This window comes from Tachyglossus aculeatus, chromosome 1 (assembly GCF_015852505.1).
Source record: "Tachyglossus aculeatus isolate mTacAcu1 chromosome 1, mTacAcu1.pri, whole genome shotgun sequence".
NCBI classification, from domain to species: domain Eukaryota; kingdom Metazoa; phylum Chordata; class Mammalia; order Monotremata; family Tachyglossidae; genus Tachyglossus; species Tachyglossus aculeatus.
In genome coordinates this window covers 68,164,252-68,183,776 of record NC_052066.1, presented here as the reverse complement: position 1 = coordinate 68,183,776, position 19,525 = coordinate 68,164,252, and the positions used below count along the sequence as shown (strand labels likewise).

The following is a 19,525-nucleotide window of genomic DNA, read 5'->3' as shown; positions in this document are numbered from 1 at the left end:
GGTTCGAATCCCGGCTCCGCCACTTGTCAGCTGGGTGACTTTGGGCAAGTCACTTCACTTCTCTGGGCCTCAGTTCCCTCATCTGGAAAATGGGGATTAAGACTGTGAGCCCCACGTGGGGCACCCTGATCACCTTGTAACCTCCCCAGTGCTTAGAACAGTGCTTTGCGCATAGTAAGCGCTTAATAAATGCCATCCAAAAAAAAAAAAATCACCCTTTGACAGATGAGGGACCTGAGGCCCAGAGAAGAGGAGTGACTTGCCCAAGGTCACACAGCAGACAAGTGGCGGGGCCAGGATGAGGATCCAGGTTCTTCTAGCTCCCAGGCCTGGCTCTTGGCACCACATCATGTTGCTTCCCCACAATCTCCCACAAATGTTGTGTAAAGGATACACACAGAGCGGCACATGGCTGCCGCTTGTGCTCAGGGCTGCAGACCCCCCTACCCCAAGCAACTCCAAGCATGGGGAATCAATCAATCAATCAATCGTATTTATTCAGCGCTTACTGTGTGCAGAGCACTGGACTAAGCGCTTGGGAAGTCCAAGTTGGCAACATAGAGAGACGGTCCCTACCCAACAGTGGGCTCACAGTCTAGAAGGGGGAGACAGAGAACAAAACCAAACATATTAACAAAATAAAATAAATAGAATAGATATGTACAAGTTAAATAAATAAATAGAGTAATAAATATGTACAAACATATATACAGGTGCTGTGGGGAAGAGAAGGAGGTAAGACGGGGGGGATGGAGAGGGGGACGAGGGGGAGAGGAAGGAAGGGGCTCAGTCTGGGAAGGCCTCAGGGATCCCCCCAGCTCTGACTCCTTCATCCAGAGACCCTCCCCACAACCCTCTCCCATCCCATGCTTAGAGAAGCAGTGTGGCTCAGTGGAAAGAGCCCGGGCTTGGGAGTCAGAGGTTGTGGGTTCAAATCCTGGCTCCGCTGCTTGTCAGCTGTGTGACTTTGGGCAAGTCACTTCACTTCTCTGGGCCTGTTACCTCATCTGTAAAATGTGGATGAAGACTGTGAGCCCCCCAAGGGACAACCTGATCACCTTGTAACCTCCCCAGTGCTTAGAACAGTGCTTTGCACATAGTAAGCACTTAATAAATGCAATTATTATCATTATTATTATTATTATCCCCAGCCCTGCATCCCTGACTCTGGGTCCTTGGCAGCTCATCCTTCCATCTTGACTTGTCAGTCGATGTTCACACCTCCCACTAGCACAACTTCATCCGTGTGACCTTGGGCAAGTCATTCAACTTCTCTGGGCCTCAGTTACCTCATCTGTAAAATGGGGATTAACACTGTGAGCCCCAAGTGGGATAGGGTCCAGCCTGATTACCTAGTATCTACCCCAGCGCTTAGTAGAAGCGCTTAGCCACGCTTAGGGGAAGCAGCATGTCTGGGGAAGCAGCGTGGCTAAGTGGAAAGAGCACGGACTTTGGAGTCAGAGGTCATGGGTTCAAATCCCGGCCCTGCCACTTGTCAGCTGTGTGACTTTGGGCAAGTCACTTAACTTCTCAGTGCCTCAGTTCCCTCATCTGTAAAATGGGGATTCAGACTGTGAGCCCCTCGTGGGACAACCTGATCACCCTGTATCCCCCCAGTGCTTAGAACAGTGCTTGGCACATGGTAAGCACTTAACAAATACCATCATTATTATTAGTAGAAGTAGTACCCCAGCACTTTGTGTTTGGCACATAGTAAGCCCTTAAATACCATAATAATAATTTATTATTATATGGACGCAAATGGGCCAATGGGCAACGTTATGGGCCATGAGAAAAAGCAGGAGACCAGGGGTCAGGAGACACAGGTTCTGTGTGTCACCTCAGGCAAGGTACGTGACTTCTTAGAGCCTCAGTTTCCTCATCTGTGGCACCCAGACTAAAAGCCCCACTTGGGGCAGGGGCTGGGCCCGATCTGATCATCTTCCCTCAGTCCGAACCCTCAGCCCAGTGCTCGGCATGTGGTAGTAACCACTTTAAAAGTAGCATAATTATCATTAACCTCATTTTCCTGAAAGTTTCCTGGTATTGGGATCCACAGCATTGTACTGTGGAAATCCAGAGCATTCTACAGGGATCCACAGCAAACCACTGCCTGCTTTAAAACACGTTTTTTCTTCTTTAAATAGTATCCGCTAAGCACTAAATATGAGCCAGGCACTGCACTAAGCACTCGGGTAGATACATGCCAGATTGGACAGACCCTGTCACACGCTGGGCTCACGGTCTTAATTCCCATTTTACAGTGGAGGTTGCCGAGGCACAGAGAAGTTGAGTAACGTGACCAAGGACACACAGCAGACAGGTGGTGGAGCCGGAATTAGAACCCAGGTCCTTGCTTTATGCACTAGGCCATGCTGCTTCTCAAGTTATTCATCTTTGAAATAAATCTATCCACAACTCCGGTCTAGAGATGAGTTAACAGGGATAATAAACAAGTCACACAGAAGAGCAAAAATGCTAACATAGCTAATCCAACTCTAGGTACCCTTCAACAGTTCTACCCGGAAAAAATATATACGACTTTTCTTTTTTTTTTTTTAAGCACCTTCGCAGTCAGGAATTTTACAGCCTAAGGAACTTTCCAATTCCAAAGTAACAAAGGGTTAGAAGCGTCCCATAACCAAGAAGCTATGGTAAAGTTCCCATTACACAGTAGATCTGAAATTAGTGCTGTTATTATTTGTGAAAAAGCTTAAAGAAATTCTACCCTGAAATATCTTGAGCCATACAAGGAAAAGAAGAAGAAAAAATAAAAAGCCTGGTTTGCTTCCAAGTGAAAGAGAGCTGGGTGTGCTGGGGGGGGAAAAAAAGAAAAATGCCAGACCATTTCTGAAGAAAGAATGGGAAGAAAGAAGACTTCACTGTCCTATTTAAAACATTCTTACCCATTTAGAAGCCCTGGACTTCCAGGTAACATGTTAGGTTGAATATAAACTTGTAGATTGGTGGTCCTCTACTTTTAACAAAACCCCCAGTTTCGTGTGTACACAATGATATCAGCATTTCAATTAATTCTTTATCAATAATAATAATAGTATTTGTGAAAAACGTACTATGTACCTACCAGTAATAAGCTCTGAGCGTATTAGAGCTCATAAAAGCTTATTAGATCTTATAACCTTATAAGAATCCAGACTGAATAATAATAATAATAACGACAGCATTTATTAAGCACTTACTATGTGCAAAGCACTGTTCTAAGCACTGGAGGTTACAAGGTGATGAGGTTGTCCCACGGGGGGCTCACAGTCTTATTCCCCATTATACAGATGAGGGAACTGAGGCCCAGAGAAGTGAAGTCTTTTAGACTGTGAGCCCACTGTTGGGTAGGGACTGTCTCTATATGTTGCCAATTTGTACTTCCCAAGCTCTTAGTACAGTGCTCTGCACATAGTAAGCGCTCAATAAATACGATTGATGATGATGATGAAGTGACTTGCCCAAAGTCACACAGCTGACAAGTGGCGGAGCTGGGATTTGAACCCACAACCTCTGACTCCAAAGCCCGGGCTCTTTCCACTGAGCCACGCTGCTTCTCTGAATAAGAACCAGGGAGAACAGGCACTGAATCCCCATCTTACAGATGAGGAAACTGAGGCCCAGAAAACTTAAGTGACTTGCCCAAGACCCCACAGAAGGCAAGTGGTAGAGCCAGGATTAGAACCCGGGCCTGATGCCCAGGCCCTTTCCACTCGGCCAGGCTGCTTTCAAACCAAGTACACCGTCTCTGGTGTACGTCATCCCCCGGGCCTGGAATGCCCTCCCTCTGCCCCTCCGCCAAGCTAGCTCTCTTCCTCCCTTCAAGGCCCTGCTGAGAGCTCACCTCCTCCAGGAGGCCTTCCCACACTGAGCCCCTTCCTTCCTCTCCCCCTCGCCCCCCTCTCCATCCCCCCATCTTACCTCCTTCCCTTCCCCACAGCACCTGTATATATGTATATATGGTTGTACATATTTATTACTCTATTTATTTATTTATTTATTTTACTTGTAAATTTCTATCCTATTTATTTAATTTTGTTGGTATGTTTGGTTCTGTTCTCTGTCTCCCCCTTTTAGACTGTGAGCCCACTGTTGGGTAGGGACTGTCTCTATATGTTGCCAATTTGTACTTCCCAAGCGCTTAGTACAGTGCTCTGCACATAGTAAGCGCTCAATAAATACGATTGATTGATTGATTGGTGTCTGTATGAACTTCTTAAAAGTTCCACATAGGGCACCAGTGGCAACTCAAATTTTGACTGATTATTTCTCAAACAGTAGCACCTTCATAGCTCTTCTAGGCTGTGCAGAAGGTTTGGGCTGTTGAGAGCTCACCTCCTCCAGGAGGCCTTCCCAGACTGAGCCCCTTCCTTCCTCTCCCCCTCCTCTCCATCCCCCCCATCCTACCTCCTTCCCTTCCCCACAGCAGCTGTATATATTTTTGTACATATTTATTACTCTATTTATTTATTACTTTACTTGTACATATCTATTCTATTTATTTTATTAGTATGTTCGGTTTTGTTCTCTGTCTCCCCTTTTTAGACTGTGAGCCCACTGTTGGGTAGGGACCGTCTCTCTATGTTGCCAATTTGTACTTCCCAAGTGCTTAGTACAGTGCTCTGCACATAGTAAGCGCTCAAGAAATATGATTGATGATGATGATGATCCCTTTAGCGGGCTTTTGCTTCTTTCCTTCTAGATCATGGGATCCTCTTACAATAAGGTGGCTTAAACTAAGAGGAGAATGAGGAACAAGGAAGTAGAGGTCTAAAGAAAGATTACACGCTAATCTTTCTACCTGTTTGGGGGAACCAAGCCAACACACCCAATGCTATTATTATGGTGCTTGTTATGTGCTTACTACGTGCCAAGCACTGTACTAAGCCCTGGGGCAGATCCAAAACAATCAGATTGGACCCGGTCCCTGTCTCACACAGGGCTCACAGTCTGAGGAGGGAGGAGAAGGATTTCATCCTCACTTTACAAATGAGGAAACTGACGCTTGGGAGTCAGAGGTCATGAGTTCTCTCCCTCCTTCCCCTGGCCATCCCCCCCCCGCCTTACCTCCTTCCCCTCCCCACAGCACCTGTATATATGTTTGTACACATTTATTACTCTATTTATTTATTTTACTTGTACATATCTATTCTATTTATTTTATTTTGTTAGTATGCTTGGTTTTGTTCTCTGTCTCCCCCTTTTAGACTGTGAGCCCACTGTTGGGTAGGGACTGTCTCTGTATGTTGCCGACTTGTACTTCCCAAGCGCTTAGTACAGTGCTCTGCACACAGTAGTGCTCAATAAATACACTTGATTGATTGATTAATAATAATGATGGTATTTAAGCGCTTACTATGTGCAAAGCACTGTTCTGACTGATGATGATTGATGATGATGATTGATGATGATCACTTGTTCTTTCAGACTGTGAGCCCACTGTAGGGTAGGGACTGTCTCTATATGTTGCCAACTTGGACTTCCCAAGCGCTTAGTACAGTGCTCTGCACACAGTAAGCGCTCAATAAATACGATTGATGATGATGATGATGATACATACATATATATACATATAATAATAATAATAATGGCATTTATTAAGCACTTACTATGTGCAAAGCACTGTTCTAAGCACTGGGGAGGTTACAGGCGATCAGATTGTCCCACGGGGGGCTCACGGTCTTCATAACCATTTTCCTCATGAGGGAACTGAGGCACAGAGAAGTTAAGTGACTTGCCCAAGGTCACACAGCTGACAATTGGTGGAGTGGGGATTTGAACCCATGACCTCTGACTCCAAAGCCCAGGCTCTTTCCACTGAGCCACGCTGCTTCTCTGTATATACATATATACATACATATATACATATATGTATATATACACATATATATATTCTAGACTGTGAACCCTTTGTTGGATAGGGACCGTCTGTATAAGTTGCCAACTTGTACTTCCCAAGCGCTCAGTACAGTGCTCTGCACACAGTAAGCGCTCAATACAATTGAATGAATGAATGAATGACGCACGGAGCAATGAAGCAACTTGCCCGAGGTCACACAACAGACAAATGGCGGCGGCGGCGGCATTAGAACCCAGGTCCTCTGACTCTTCGGCCTGTGCTGCTTCCCTAAGCAGCACTCGAGCTATCTATTCTTCCATGGGATTCACTTTTGTGACCGGTTCTCCTCAGCCAGGCTTTCAGCTGAGGACCTGAAGGACGTGACTAATAATAATAATAATAATGATGGCATTTATTAAGCGCTTACTATGTGCAAAGCACTGTTCTAAGCGCTGGGGGGGATACAAGGTGATCAGGTTGTCCCACGGGGGGCTCACAGTCAACCCCCATTTTACAGATGAGGTAACAGGCCCAGAGAAGTGAAGTGACTTGCCCAAGGTCACACAGCTGACAATTGGCGGAGCCGGGATTTGAACCCATGACCACTGACTCCAAAGCCCGGGCTCTTTCCACTGAGCCACGCTGCTTCTCTTAGGCCTTTCTCGTCCCCTAAGAGTTGTTATTAAATACAAAGTGAACACGTGGATGGAGTTGGAGCTCTGCTAAGCTTCACTGGACCTCAGGGTAACATACATAGGGGAGGGCACAGAAGTGCTTAGTAATAATAATAATAATAATAATAATGATGATGGCATTTATTAAGCGCTTACTATGTGCAAAGCACTGTTCTAAGCGCTGGGGAGGGGGGTTACAAGGTGATCAGGTTGTCCCACTGGGGGCTCACAGTCTTAGTCCCCATTTTCCAGATGAGGGAACTGGGGCCCAGAGAAGTGAAGCGACTTGCCCGAAGTCACCCAGCTGACAATTGGGGGAGCCGGGATTTGAACCCGTGACCTCTGACTCCAAAGCCCGGGCTCTTTCCACTGAGCCACGCTGCTTCTCTTAGGCCTTTCTCGTCCCCTAAGAGTTGTTATTAAATACAAAGTGAACACGTGGATGGAGTTGGAGCTCTGCTAAGCTTCACTGGACCTCAGGGTAACATACATAGGGGAGGGCACACAAGTGCTTAGCACAGTGCCTGGCACATAGCAAACTCTTAAATACCACAATTATTAGAAGCGTCTCCTACTGACAACGTGGCACTGTTTTGATCCATGATCACAGATTCATCAACATCAACAATGGTATACCAAACTGAGCCCCCTTTTTTCCTCTCCTCCTCCCCATCTCCCCCCACCCTACCTCCTTCCCCTCCCCACAGCACCTGTAGGTATGTTTGTACAGATTTATTACTCTATTTTACTTGTACATTCATTCATTCATTCAATCGTACTTATTGAGCGCTTACTGTGTGCACAGCACTGGACTAAGCGCTTGGGAAGCACAAGTCGGCAACATATAGAGACGGTCCCTACCCAACAGCGGGCTCACAGTCGGAGACAGACAACAAAACAAAACATATCAATAAAATAAACAGAATGAATATTTACTATTCTATTGATTTTGTTAATGATGTGCATTTAGCTTTAATTCTATTTGTTCTGACGACTTGACACCTGGCCACGTGTTTTGTTGTGTTGTCTGTCTCCCCCTTCTAGACTGTGAGCCCGTTGTTGGGTAGGGACCTTCTCTATCTGTTGCCAACTTGGACTTCCCAAGCGCTTAGTACAGTGCTCTGCACACAGTAAGCGCTCAATAAATACGATTGAGTGAATGGTTTTCACTGGACGTTTACTGTGCGCACGGCACTGTATTAAGCACTTGGGAAAGCACAATACAACAATTAATAAACACATTTTCTGCCCACAACGAGCTTCCAGTCTAGAGGGGAGAAGAGACTGAGAGTCAGAAGGACCTGGGCGTTTACTGTGTGCACGGCACTGTACTAAGCACTTAGAAAAGTACAATACAACAATTAATAAACACATTTTCTGTCCACAACGAGCTTCCAGTCTAGAGGGGAGAAAAGAGTGAGAGTCAGAAGGACCTGGACGTTTACTGTGCGCATGGCACTGTACTAAGCACTTGGGAAAGTACAATACAACTATTAATAAACACATTTTCTGCCCACAACGAGCTTCCAGTCTAGAGGGGAGAAGAGATTGAGAGTCAGAAGGACCTGGACGTTTACTGTGCGCACGGCACTGTACTAAGCACTTGGGAAAGTACAATACAACCATTAATAAACACATTTTCTGCCCACAACGAGCTTCCAGTCTAGAGGGGAGAAGAGATTGAGAGTCAGAAGGACCTGGACGTTTACTGTGCGCACGGCACTGTACTAAGCACTTGGGAAAGTACAATACAACAATTAATAAACACATTTTCTGCCCACAACGAGCTTCCAGTCTAGAGGGGAGAAGAGATTGAGAGTCAGAAGGACCTGGACATTTACTGTGCGCACGGCACTGTACTAAGCACTTGGGAAAGTACAATACAACAATTAATAAACACATTTTCTGCCCACAACGAGCTTCCAGTCTAGAGGGGAGAAGAGATTGAGAGTCAGAAGGACCTGGACGTTTACTGTGCGCACGGCACTGTACTAAGCACTTGGGAAAGTACAATACAACCATTATTAAACACATTTTCTGCCCACAACGAGCTTCCAGTCTAGAGGGGAGAACAGACTGAGAGTCAGAAGGACCTGGGTTCTGATCCTGCCTCCACCACTTGCCTACTGTGTCATCCCTGGCAAGTCACTTCTTTCTAATCCCGGCTCCCCTACACGTCTGCTGTGTGACCTTGGACAAGTCACTTAACTTCTCTGAGTCTCAGTTACCTCATCTGTAAAATGGGGATTAAGACTGTGAGCCCCACGTGGGATGTGATCACCTTGTATCCTTCCCAGCGCTTAGAACAGTGCTTTGCACATAGTAAATGCTTAACAAGTGCCATCATGATTATTATTATTCTTTGGGCCTCAGGTACCTCATCTGTAAAATGGGGATTAAGACCGTGAGCCCTACGTGGGACAGGGACTGTGACCAACTTGATTAGGTTGGATCTACCCTAGCGCTAGTACAGTGCCTGGCACATAGTAAGCGCTTAACAAATAATTTTTAAAAAAAAACCCACAGTGAGTTTAATGTGTGCATTCTTTTTGTCACGGAGAAGTGGGCCTCACAGTGGCTGTGCATTAAGATTCAGTTTCCTCCAAACTGTCTTCAGAACGCACCTCAGTTTTCTCCAAAGCTTCAATCGCATTTATTGAGCACTTACTGTGTGCAGAGCACTGTACTAAGCGCTTGGGAAGTCCAAGTTGGCAACATATAGAGACAGTCCCTACCCAACAGTGGGCTCACAGTCTAAAAGATGGCACTTGTGCATAGGGCATAAGCTTGGGAGTCTGAAGAACCTGGGTTCTAATTCCGACTCCTCTACTCGTCCGCTGTAATCTCTGGCAGGTCACTTTGCTTCTCTGTGTCTCAGTTCCCTCATAATAATAATAATGATGATGGTATTTGTTAAGTGCTTACTATGTGCAAAGCACTGTTCTAAGCGCTGGGGAGGTTCCAAGGTGATCAGGTTGTCCCACGGGGGGCTCACAGCCTTCATCCCCATTTTCCAGATGAGGTAACTGAGGCCCAGAGAAGTGAAGTGACTTGCCCTGAGTCACACAGCTGACAGTTGGCGGAGCCGGGATTTGAACCCATGACCTCTGACTCCAAAGCCCGGGCTCTTTCGCTGCTTCATCCATAAAATGAGGATTAAGACTGTAAGCCCCAGGTGGGACAGGGACTGTGTCCAACCTGACTAGCAGCGTGGGAAGCAGCGGGGCTCAGTGGAAAGAGCCCGGGCTTGGGAGTCGGAGGTTGTGGGTTCTAATCCCGGCTCTGCCACTTGTCATCTGTGTGACGGGACCGTCTCTATATGTTGCCAGCTTGGACTTCCCAAGCCCTTAGTACAGTGCTCTGCACACAGTAAGCGCTCAATAAATATGATTGATTGATTGATTCTAATCCCGGCTCTGCCACTTGTCATCTGTGTGACTCTGGGCAAGCCACTTCACTTCCCTGGGCCTCAGTTCCCTCATCTGCAAAATGGGGATTAAGACTGTGAGCCCCGTGTGGGACAACCTGATTATCTTGTATCTAACCCAGCGCTTAGAAAAGTGTTTGGCACATAGTAAGAGCTTAACAAATACAACAGTAACAATAATAATAATAATAATGATAATAATTAGCTTGTCTCTACCCCAGCATGTACTAGGGTGCCTGGTACATAGTCAGCGCTTAACAGATACCAGAAAAAAAAAAAGGAAGAAAAGATAACCTGTGTACAATCAAATCAACAAGCCATCCACAGGGGTCACCTCATCCTGTGGATTATAATAATAATAATAATAATAATAACAATGGTATTTGTTAAGTGCTTACTATATGCACAGCCCTGTTCTAAGCGCTGGGGAGATACAAGGTGATCAGGTTGTCCCACATGGGGCTCCCAGTCTTAATCCCCATTTTACAGATGAGGTAACTGAGGCACAGAGAAGTTAAGTGACTTGCCCAAAGTCACACAGCTGACAGTTGGTGGGGCTGGGATTTGAACCCATGACCTCTGACTCCAAAGCCTGTGCCCTTTCCACTGAGCCACGCTGCTTCTCATGCCTCACAGGCGGAGGGAAAAAAAACCCCAGGCCTTGACAAGCCACCTTTTGGCATCTCAAAAGCCAGCTACCAATAATTATAATAATAATGGCATTTATTAAGCACTTACTATGTGCAAAGCACCGTTCTAAGCGCTGGGGAGGTTACAAGGTGATCAGGTTGTCCCACAGGGGACTCACAGTCTTAATCCCCATTTTACAGATGAGGTAACTGAGGCCCAGAGAAGTGAAGTGACTTGCCCAAAGTCACACAGCTGACAATTGGCGGGGCTGGGATTTGAACCCATGACCTCTGACTCCAAAGCCCCGTGCTCTTTGCATTAAGCCATGCTGCTTCTCTAAGCAGAACAGAGCTGGCCTGGGAGCCAGAGGACGTGGGTTCTAATCCCAGCTCCGCCACTTGTCTGCTGTGACAATCTGGGCAAGACGCTTAACTTCTCTGTGCCTCAGTTACCTCAATTGTAAAATGGGGATGATAATAATAATAATAATAATGGTATTTGTTAAGCACTTACTATGTGCCAAGCACTGTTCTAAGCGCTGGGATAGATACAAGGTGATCAGGTTGTCCCGCGTGGGGCTCACAGATGAAGACTGTGGGACAGGAACTGTGTTCAACCCGATCTGCTTGTATCCACTCCAGCCCTCAGTACAGTGGCTGGCACATACTGCTATTCATTCATTCAATCGTATTTATTGAGCGCTTACTGTGTGCAGAGCACTGTACTAAGCGCTTGGGAAGTCCAAGTTGGCAACATCTAGAGACGGTCCCTACCCGACAGTGGGCTCGCAGTCTAGAAACTAGAAACAGTCTAGAAACTGTGAGTAGTCTAGTACTACTACTACTAATAATAATAATGGTATTTGTTAAGTGCTTACTATGTGCCAAGTACTGTTCTAAATGCTGGGTAGATACAAGGTAATCAGGTTGTTTCACATGGGGCTGAGGCACAAAGAAGTGAAGTGACTTGCTCAAAGTCACACAGCTGACAAGTGGCGGAGCTACAATTAGAACTCAACCAATCAATCGTATTTATTGAGCGCTTACTGTGTGCAGAGCACTGTACTAAGCACTTGGGAAGTACAAGTTGGCAACATATAGAGACGGTCCCCACCCAACAGTGGGCTCACAGTCTAGAAGGGGGAGACAGAGAACACAACAAAACATATTAACAAAATAAAATAAATAGAATAGATATGTACAAGTAAAATAGAATAATAAATATGTACAAACATCTATACATATATACAGGTGCTGTGGGGAAGGGAAGGAGGTAAGGCGGGGGGGTGGAGAGGGGGAGGAGGGGGAAAACTCATCAATCAATCAATCGCATTTATTGAGCGCTTACTGTGTGCAGGGCACTGTATTAAGCACTTGGGAAGTACAAATTGGCAACATATAGAGACGGTCCCCACTCAACAGTGGGCTCACAGTCTAGAAGGGGGTGACAGAGAACAAAACAAAACATAGTAACAAAACAGAATAAATAGAAAGATACGTACAAGTAAAATAGAGTAAATACGTACAAACATTCATTCATTCATTCAATGGTATTTATTGAGCACTTACTGTGCGCAGAGCACTGTACTAAGCGCTCGGGAAGTACAAGTTGGCAACATATACAGACAGTCCCTACCCAACAAAGGGTTCACAGTCTAGAATATATATATGTATATATATACACACACTCTGATACAGATATACAGATATATACACTCTGTATATGTATATACAGAGAAGCAGCGTGGCTCAGTGGAAAGAGCCTGGGCTTTGGAGTCAGAGGTCATGGGTTCAAATCCCCACTCCACCAATTGTCAGCTGTGTGACCTTGGGTAAGTCACTTAACTTCTCTGTGCCTCAGTTCCCTCATGAGGAAAATGGGGATGAAGACCGTGAGCCCCCCGTGGGACAATCTGATCGCCTTGTAACCTCCCCAGTGCTTAGAACAGTGCTTTGCACACAGTAAGTGCTTAATAAATGCCATTATTATTATTTTTATATGTATATATATGCATATATATACAGGTACTGTGGGGAAGGGAAGGAGGTAAGGCGCGGGGGATGGAGAGGGGGAGGAGGGGGAGAACTCATGACCTCTGTCTACATGTTTTGTTCTCCGTCTCCCCCTTCTAGACTGTGAACCCGCTGTCGGGTAGGGACCGTCTCTAGATGTTGCCAACTTGTACTTCCCAAGCGCTTAGTCCAGTGCTCTGCACACAGTAAGCGCTCAATAAATACCATTGAATGAATGAATGAATGAACCTCTGACTCCCAACCCCAGGCTCTGTCCACTAAACCACGCTCATAATAAGTGCTTAACAGATACCGCAGTTATTACACGGTCTTGACTGTTAAAGAGACGAACTGGCAGTCAAGAGGCTCAGAATAAATAAATTACAAAAAAAAATCCATACTGACTGGGAAGTCAGGTGTTCCCACCCGTCTGAACAATGTCCCTGAAATTCTGCTGATTCACTGAACATTATTTAAAATGAGGAAAGAGAAACTGCGGGGGCTGCGCGGCCAAATCTTCTTCCCCAGCTGTGCCCGGGCTAGAATCAATCAATCGCATTTATTGAGCGCTTACTGTGTGCAGAGCACTGTACTAAGCGCTTGGGAAGTCCAAGTTGGCAACATATAGAGACAGTCCCTACCCAACAGTGGGCTCGCAGTCTAAAAGGGGGAGACAGACAACAAAACCAAACATACTAACAAAATAGAATCAGCGCCGACATTCCCGTCCATGCAAATATCCCGGGCGCCGCGTCGCAGGAACCGGGTGTTTTACACGGAATCCATTTCCTGGAAGTCTGAGGCCTTTAGAAGCAGCGTGGCTTTCCGTGGGAGTCAAGAGGACCGGGGTTCTAATCCCGGCTCTACCACTTATCTGCCGTGTGACCCTGTGCAAGTCACTTCCCTTCTCTGTGCCTCCGTTACCCCATCTGTCAAATGGGGACTAAGACTCTGAGCCCTCTGTGGGACAGGGACTGTGTCCAGCCTGACTGATTTTCATCTACCCCAGCGCTTAGTACAGTGCCTGGTGCAGAGTAAGAGCTTAAAACACCATTATAGGCTTTCAGAATATAATAATAATAATAACAATAATGGCATTTATTAAGCGCTTACTATGTGCAAAGCACTGTTCTAAGCGCTGGGGGGATACAAGGTGATCAGGTTGTCCCACGTGGGGCTCACAGTCTTAATCCCATTTTACAGATGAGGTAACTGAGGCACAGAGAAGTTAAGTGGCTTGCCCAAGGTCTCACAGCTGACAAGTGGCGGAGCCGGGATTCAAACCCATGACCTCTGACTCCAAAGCCCGGGCTCTTTCCACTGAGCCACGCTGCTTCCCTTACAAGGTGATCAGGTTGTCCCACGGGAGGCTCACAGTCTTCATCCCTATTTTACAGATGAGGGAACTGAGGCCCGGAGACTCAATCAATCAATCTTATTTATTGAGCGCTTACTGTGTGCAGAGCACTGTACTAAGCGCTTAGCACTGTACTATGAATATATGAATATAGAATATATGAATAAATGCACGGACAGTGTTGACTGGCTAAATAATAATAATAATAGTGTACCCCACTGTTGGGTAGGGACTGTCTCTGTTGCCAAACCGTACTTTTCAAGCGCTTAGTACAGTGCTCTGCACATAGTAAGTGCTCAATAAATATTCATTCAATCATATTTATTGAGCGCTTACTGCGTGCAGAGCACTGTACTGAGCGCTTGGGAAGTACAAGTTGGCAACATATAGAGACGGTCCCTACCCAACAGCGGGCTCACAGTCTAGAAGTCTATGACAATGAACGAATTAATAGTATTTGTTAAAGGCTTCCTACATGCCAAGAGCAGCATGAGCATGAGAAGCAGCGTGGCTCAGTGAAAAGAGCCCGGGCTTGGGAGTCGGAGGTCATGGGTTCGAATCCCGGCTCCGCCACTTGTCAGCTGTGTGACCTTGGGCAAGCCACTTAACTTCTCTGCGCCTCAGTGACCTCATTTGTAAAATGGGGATTAAGACTGTGAGCCCCCCGAGGGACAACCTGATCACCTTGTAACCTCCCCAGTGCTTAGAACAGTGCTTCGCACATAGTAAGCGCTTAATAAATGCCACCATTAAGAGCTGTATTAAGCACTGAGACAGATACGCTGCAAATAGACTGGATACAACCCCCGTCCCCCGAGGGGCTCAGTCTAACGGGGCGGGAGAATAGGTATTTAATCCCCATTTTACAAACGAATCCTCACTTAAATTCTGGCTCCCAGTTTTCTTTTTTGTTAAAACCAAACAAAATTGATGTGGTCCTCACTCTTTCATGAATCTTTTCCTCACCTACTTTTCGTTGACATTTTAAATTCTCCTGAAAGGAAACGGCCCCCCAGATACAGAGGAGGAGAAAACTGCCTTCTCTAATGATCTTAAATCCACCAGGTTGGGCAGGGAACCTGATTTTGGTGACCTCTACACCAAAGTGAACCTACACACACACACAAAAACTGACCTACACACACCCACAAACACGCAATGGAGCCTCACAAACCCTTTAAAAGATACAAACCTAGCACTGGGATCCAACTCTAAAACAGAGCAAGTTTCAGGTGTTCTTTATTTTATTCCTAGTCTTTGCAGAAGCCCTGATAGCTTCAGATCAAATTCGGTGTACCCGTCCTCAATATTCTGAACAAAGCACGGTCGCAGGATTTCATAAAATGCCTTGAACAAGTTAGACTGCACAACAAGATCCTGTTTTATTAAGTAACCACAAAAATGTTCAACAAGCTTTTTTTTTGTTTTCGACCAAAAGATTATTATTATTACAGTCACAAAGAGGGGGGCGAGAAAGAGAAGGGACTTGCAGAGCGATTAAGTGGGGTGTAATTACAATAAACCTATTTTGGGGTAAGACCTGCCTGATTCCCTCTTCACTTTTTCCAGTATACACCACCATATCGCAGTTAGGTGGGATGTTTGGAGGATTCTTTTTATTTATTTTTGTTTTTAAGACAAGCTAGTAAGGAAAGTCACACCTCTTTTCGAAACCCCCTTCCCTGCTCAGCTTTGGGCAACTCAGAATCAGAAAGCAATAGAAGTCCACCAAGGGAGGACTGTAAGCACTTAGTACAGTGCTCTGCACATAGTAAGCGCTCAATAAATACGATTGATGATGATGACTGTAGACACTAGACAGTATGCTCCTTGTGGGCAGGCATTGGGTCTGCCAACTCTGTTGCACTGTCCTTTTCCAAGCACGTAGTCCAGCGCTCTGCATAGAGTAAGCGCTCAAATACTATACAAATTTGTATATTTGTAAATGGTAATACAATTCGTAATACGAACTTGTAACTTGTAAATTGTATACTATACAAATTTGATCCCTAAGGCAGGCTGGCACCCATGATATAGTGGATAGAGCCCAGGCCTGGGAGTGGGAGGGTCATGGGTTCTAATCCCAGCTCTGCCACTTGTCTGCTGTACGACCTCGGGAAAACCACTTCACTTCTCTGTGCCTGTTACTTCCTCTGTAAAATGGGGATGGAGACTCTGAGCTTCACGTGGGACAGGAACTGTGTCCAGCCCGATTTGCCTGTATCCACCCCAGCGCTTAGAACAGTGCCTGGCACATAGTAAGCGCCTAACGAATACGATAATTATCGCTATTATTATTATTAACCTAGCTCTAAAGGATGTGGTCTCTTCCCCAAGAAGAAAAAGTGACTGTCTTAGCTATGACCTTCGAGGCTACATAGTATCTATGAGCTGACCCAGAGCCGGGGGGGAAGGAAAAATAGTCTTGCAAGGCCATAAACAGACAGACAGACAAGAAAAGCAAAAGGAAAAAGGAGAAACTAACCGGATGTGACGGCTTGAACTTCAATTCTCCCGGCTCTTTACACTGTTCCGGAGAACCGGCTCTCTCCCTCACGTTTCTATACCCAGGACTGGGTATTATGTATTCTTTTCCTAGGTCGATAGACTTCATCTTTCTCCAGAAAGGGTGCCAGGATTCTCGGAAACTTGGCTGCACTTCAGAATTTCTGAAAGAGTTAAAAAAAAAAACAACAATCCATTAATCCATTGAAGGTCAAGCATTTATTTGTTAAACCGGGCCCCGGGATATACAGCTTTCCATCACGAAGCGACGTAACAGCTTTACGAGGAACTGTATTCCAGCACATGAGCTTCAGCCTTCGGTTCAAAAATAGCTGGGCATGAAGCAACCTAGCCTGCAAGCCCAGGCCAAGAAAACCATTTAAAAAAAAAAATAGATTAAAAACCGACAGCTAGCTACAGCACCTCTTCCTTACCCTTACAACTTAACACTGTTAGTGAACCTAACACAGCACTAGAAAATTATAATAATTGTGGTATTTGTTAAGCGCTTACTATGTACCGGGCACTGTTCTAAGCATTGGGGTAGATATAAGATAATTGGGTTGGACACAGTCCCTGTTTCACTTATGGCTCACAGTCTTCATCCCCGTTTTACAGATGAGGGAACTGAGGCCCAGAGAAGTCAAGTGACTTGTCCAAGGTCACACAGCAGACAAGTAGTGGATCCGGGATTAGAACTCAGGTCCTCCGACTCACATCTCCACGCTGCTTCTCTAAAAATGGCTCTAGAAACCAATCACGTTATACTTACACTTTTCAGTACACTTAATCACAACAAAAATCTTACTGTGAGTATCACTGTATGGTTCTAACATTTCAAGCTCCTATGGTCTAAAGCTCTCCTAAATAAAACACCAAAGCATATACAAATTCAACAGAAGATTCATTCATTCATCCAACTGTATTTACTGAGCGCTTATTGTGTGCACAGCACTGTACTAAGTGCTTGGGAAGTACAATTCAGCAACAGAGAGGTGATCCCTGCCCACAATGGGCTCACAGCTTTGGGGGCGGAGGGGGGACAGAAAACAAAACAAGTAAACAGGCATCAGTAGCATCATTATAAACAGAATTATGGATATATACACATAATAAAATAAATATATTATTTATATTTATAATAATAAAATATAATAAAATATAATTAATAAAATAAAAAGAATTATAATTATAAATATGTACATGTATACACAAGTGCTGTGGGCGGGGCAGGGGGAGTGGGGTACAGCAAAAGGATTGAGTCAGGGCGATGGGGAAGGGAAGCGGAGGAAAAGGGGGGAGAATGGGGAGAGTGAGATGTGACTTCCCTGTCGTGCAGGAATCGGAGAACCTGAAGTCCAGTCCTGTTGGGATTTTCCACTGGAGGAAGTTTACACGGCAAACACCCTCCTAATCAAGACAGATACTCTGACCTCTGAAGTCTCCTAGACTGTGAGCCCGCTGTTGGGTAGGGACCGTCTCTATATGTTGCTAACTTGTACTTCCCAAACGCTTAGTACAGTGCTCTGCACACAGTAAGCACTCAATAAATAATAATAATAATAATAATGATGGCATTTATTAAGCGCTTACTATGTGCACAGCACTGTTCTAAGCGCTGGGGAATTTACAAGGTGACCAGGTTGTCCCACGTGGGGCTCACCGTCTTAGTCCCCATTTTCAGAGGAGGTAACCGAGGCCCAGAGAAGTGAAGTGACTTGCCCAAAGTCACACAGCTGACAAGTGGCAGAGCCGGGATTTGAACCCATGACCCCTGACTTCGAAGCCCGGGCTCCTTCCGCTGAGCCACGCTGCTTCCCAACTTCCCAAGCGCTTAGTACAGTGCTCTGCCCACAGTAAGCGCACCATAAATACGACGGAATGAATGAATGAATGAAGCACCGTTCTAAGCGCTGGGGGGTTACAAGGTGGTCAGGTTGCCCCCCGCGGGGCTCACAGTCTTCATCCCCATTTTACAGTTGGAACTGAGGCCCAGAGAACCGAAGTGACTTGCCCAAATCAATCAATCGTATTCATTGAGCGCTTACTGTGTGCAGAGCACTGTACTAAGCACGTACTAAATACGACTGAATGAATGAATGACCACTGCACTGCTTAGATCTTGAACTAACAAAGTCTCACTCCAGTTTCCCCCCGTTACAAGGTGGTCAGGTTGCCCCACGCGGGGCTCACAGTCTTCATCCCCATTTTACAGTTGGAACTGAGGCCCAGAGAACTGAAGTGAGTTGCCCAAATCAATCGTATTCATTGAGCGCTTACTGTGTGCAGAGCACCGTATTAAGCACGTACTAAATACGATTGAATGACCACTGCACCGCTTAGATCTTGAACTAACCAAGTCTCACTCCAGTTTCCCCCTCAAAAGCCTTACCTTCAACCACTCCCTAACCACGCGTTCCGTTCCTAATTTCAGGTTGAGTCACTAACCTTCCTTTTCGAAAAAGTGAAAAATTAAAGCAGTCACCCCACTCAACCCAGATCTGGTCTGTGAAGTTCTCATCTGACTCACCTCCCTCCCGGAGCTCAGAAAGTGATTTCCCTACACATTCCCCGTGCCCTCGCGAGCTCCGACAAAGCAAACCCTTTAATACGGCATTTCACGAGCAACGTTCGGCGGCGTTAAAGCATTTTTAATAAAATGCAGAGGGTCCTAGCGGGCAGTTTTGCGGCTCTACCATTTTTAAGAGGCATACTTACTCTGCTACTGATAACGACACGACTAACTTCAGGACATCCACTCGTTTTTCTCGAGGCCTGCTCTCCCAGCGCCGAGAAAACGGGAGCACCGCTTGATTTCCGCAGCTTGGTTTCCTTTAAGGGCTCCAATCTAAATTAGCCTAGCTGATCCACCTGCCGAAAAACGAAGTCACCTTGTCCGGTGACAGATTGTGCTGTACGGCCCCAAGGGCTCATCTGCCCCTGGATTTGAGGAGAGCGGCCATCACGTCATCAACTAAAACCAGATTAAACCTGAGAAGCGGTACGGCCTAACAGAAAGGGCAACGGCCCGGGAACCCGAAGGACCGCAACTTCTCTGTTCTCTGACCTTGGGCAAATCCG

The 19,525-nt window shown here is 45.8% G+C and overlaps 1 protein-coding gene across 3 annotated transcripts in view; it reads right to left on the bottom strand.

Moving 5' to 3' along the window:
• ABCC5 (ATP binding cassette subfamily C member 5) overlaps window positions 1-19,316 on the bottom strand; it is a 144,960-nt gene extending 125,644 nt beyond the window's left edge. For 2 of the 3 annotated variants that reach the window (XM_038744451.1, XM_038744460.1), the window contains exons 1-2: window positions 19,163-19,316; window positions 16,425-16,608 (exon numbers count right to left, since the gene is read on the bottom strand). In XM_038744451.1, the coding sequence (XP_038600379.1) occupies window positions 16,425-16,553 (129 nt within the window). In that variant the 5' untranslated portion in view covers window positions 16,554-16,608; window positions 19,163-19,316. The remainder of the gene's footprint in view (window positions 1-16,424; window positions 16,609-19,162) is intronic. The other variant, XM_038744468.1, reaches the window with a different exon arrangement.
• Between the last annotated feature and the right edge of the window lie 209 nt (window positions 19,317-19,525).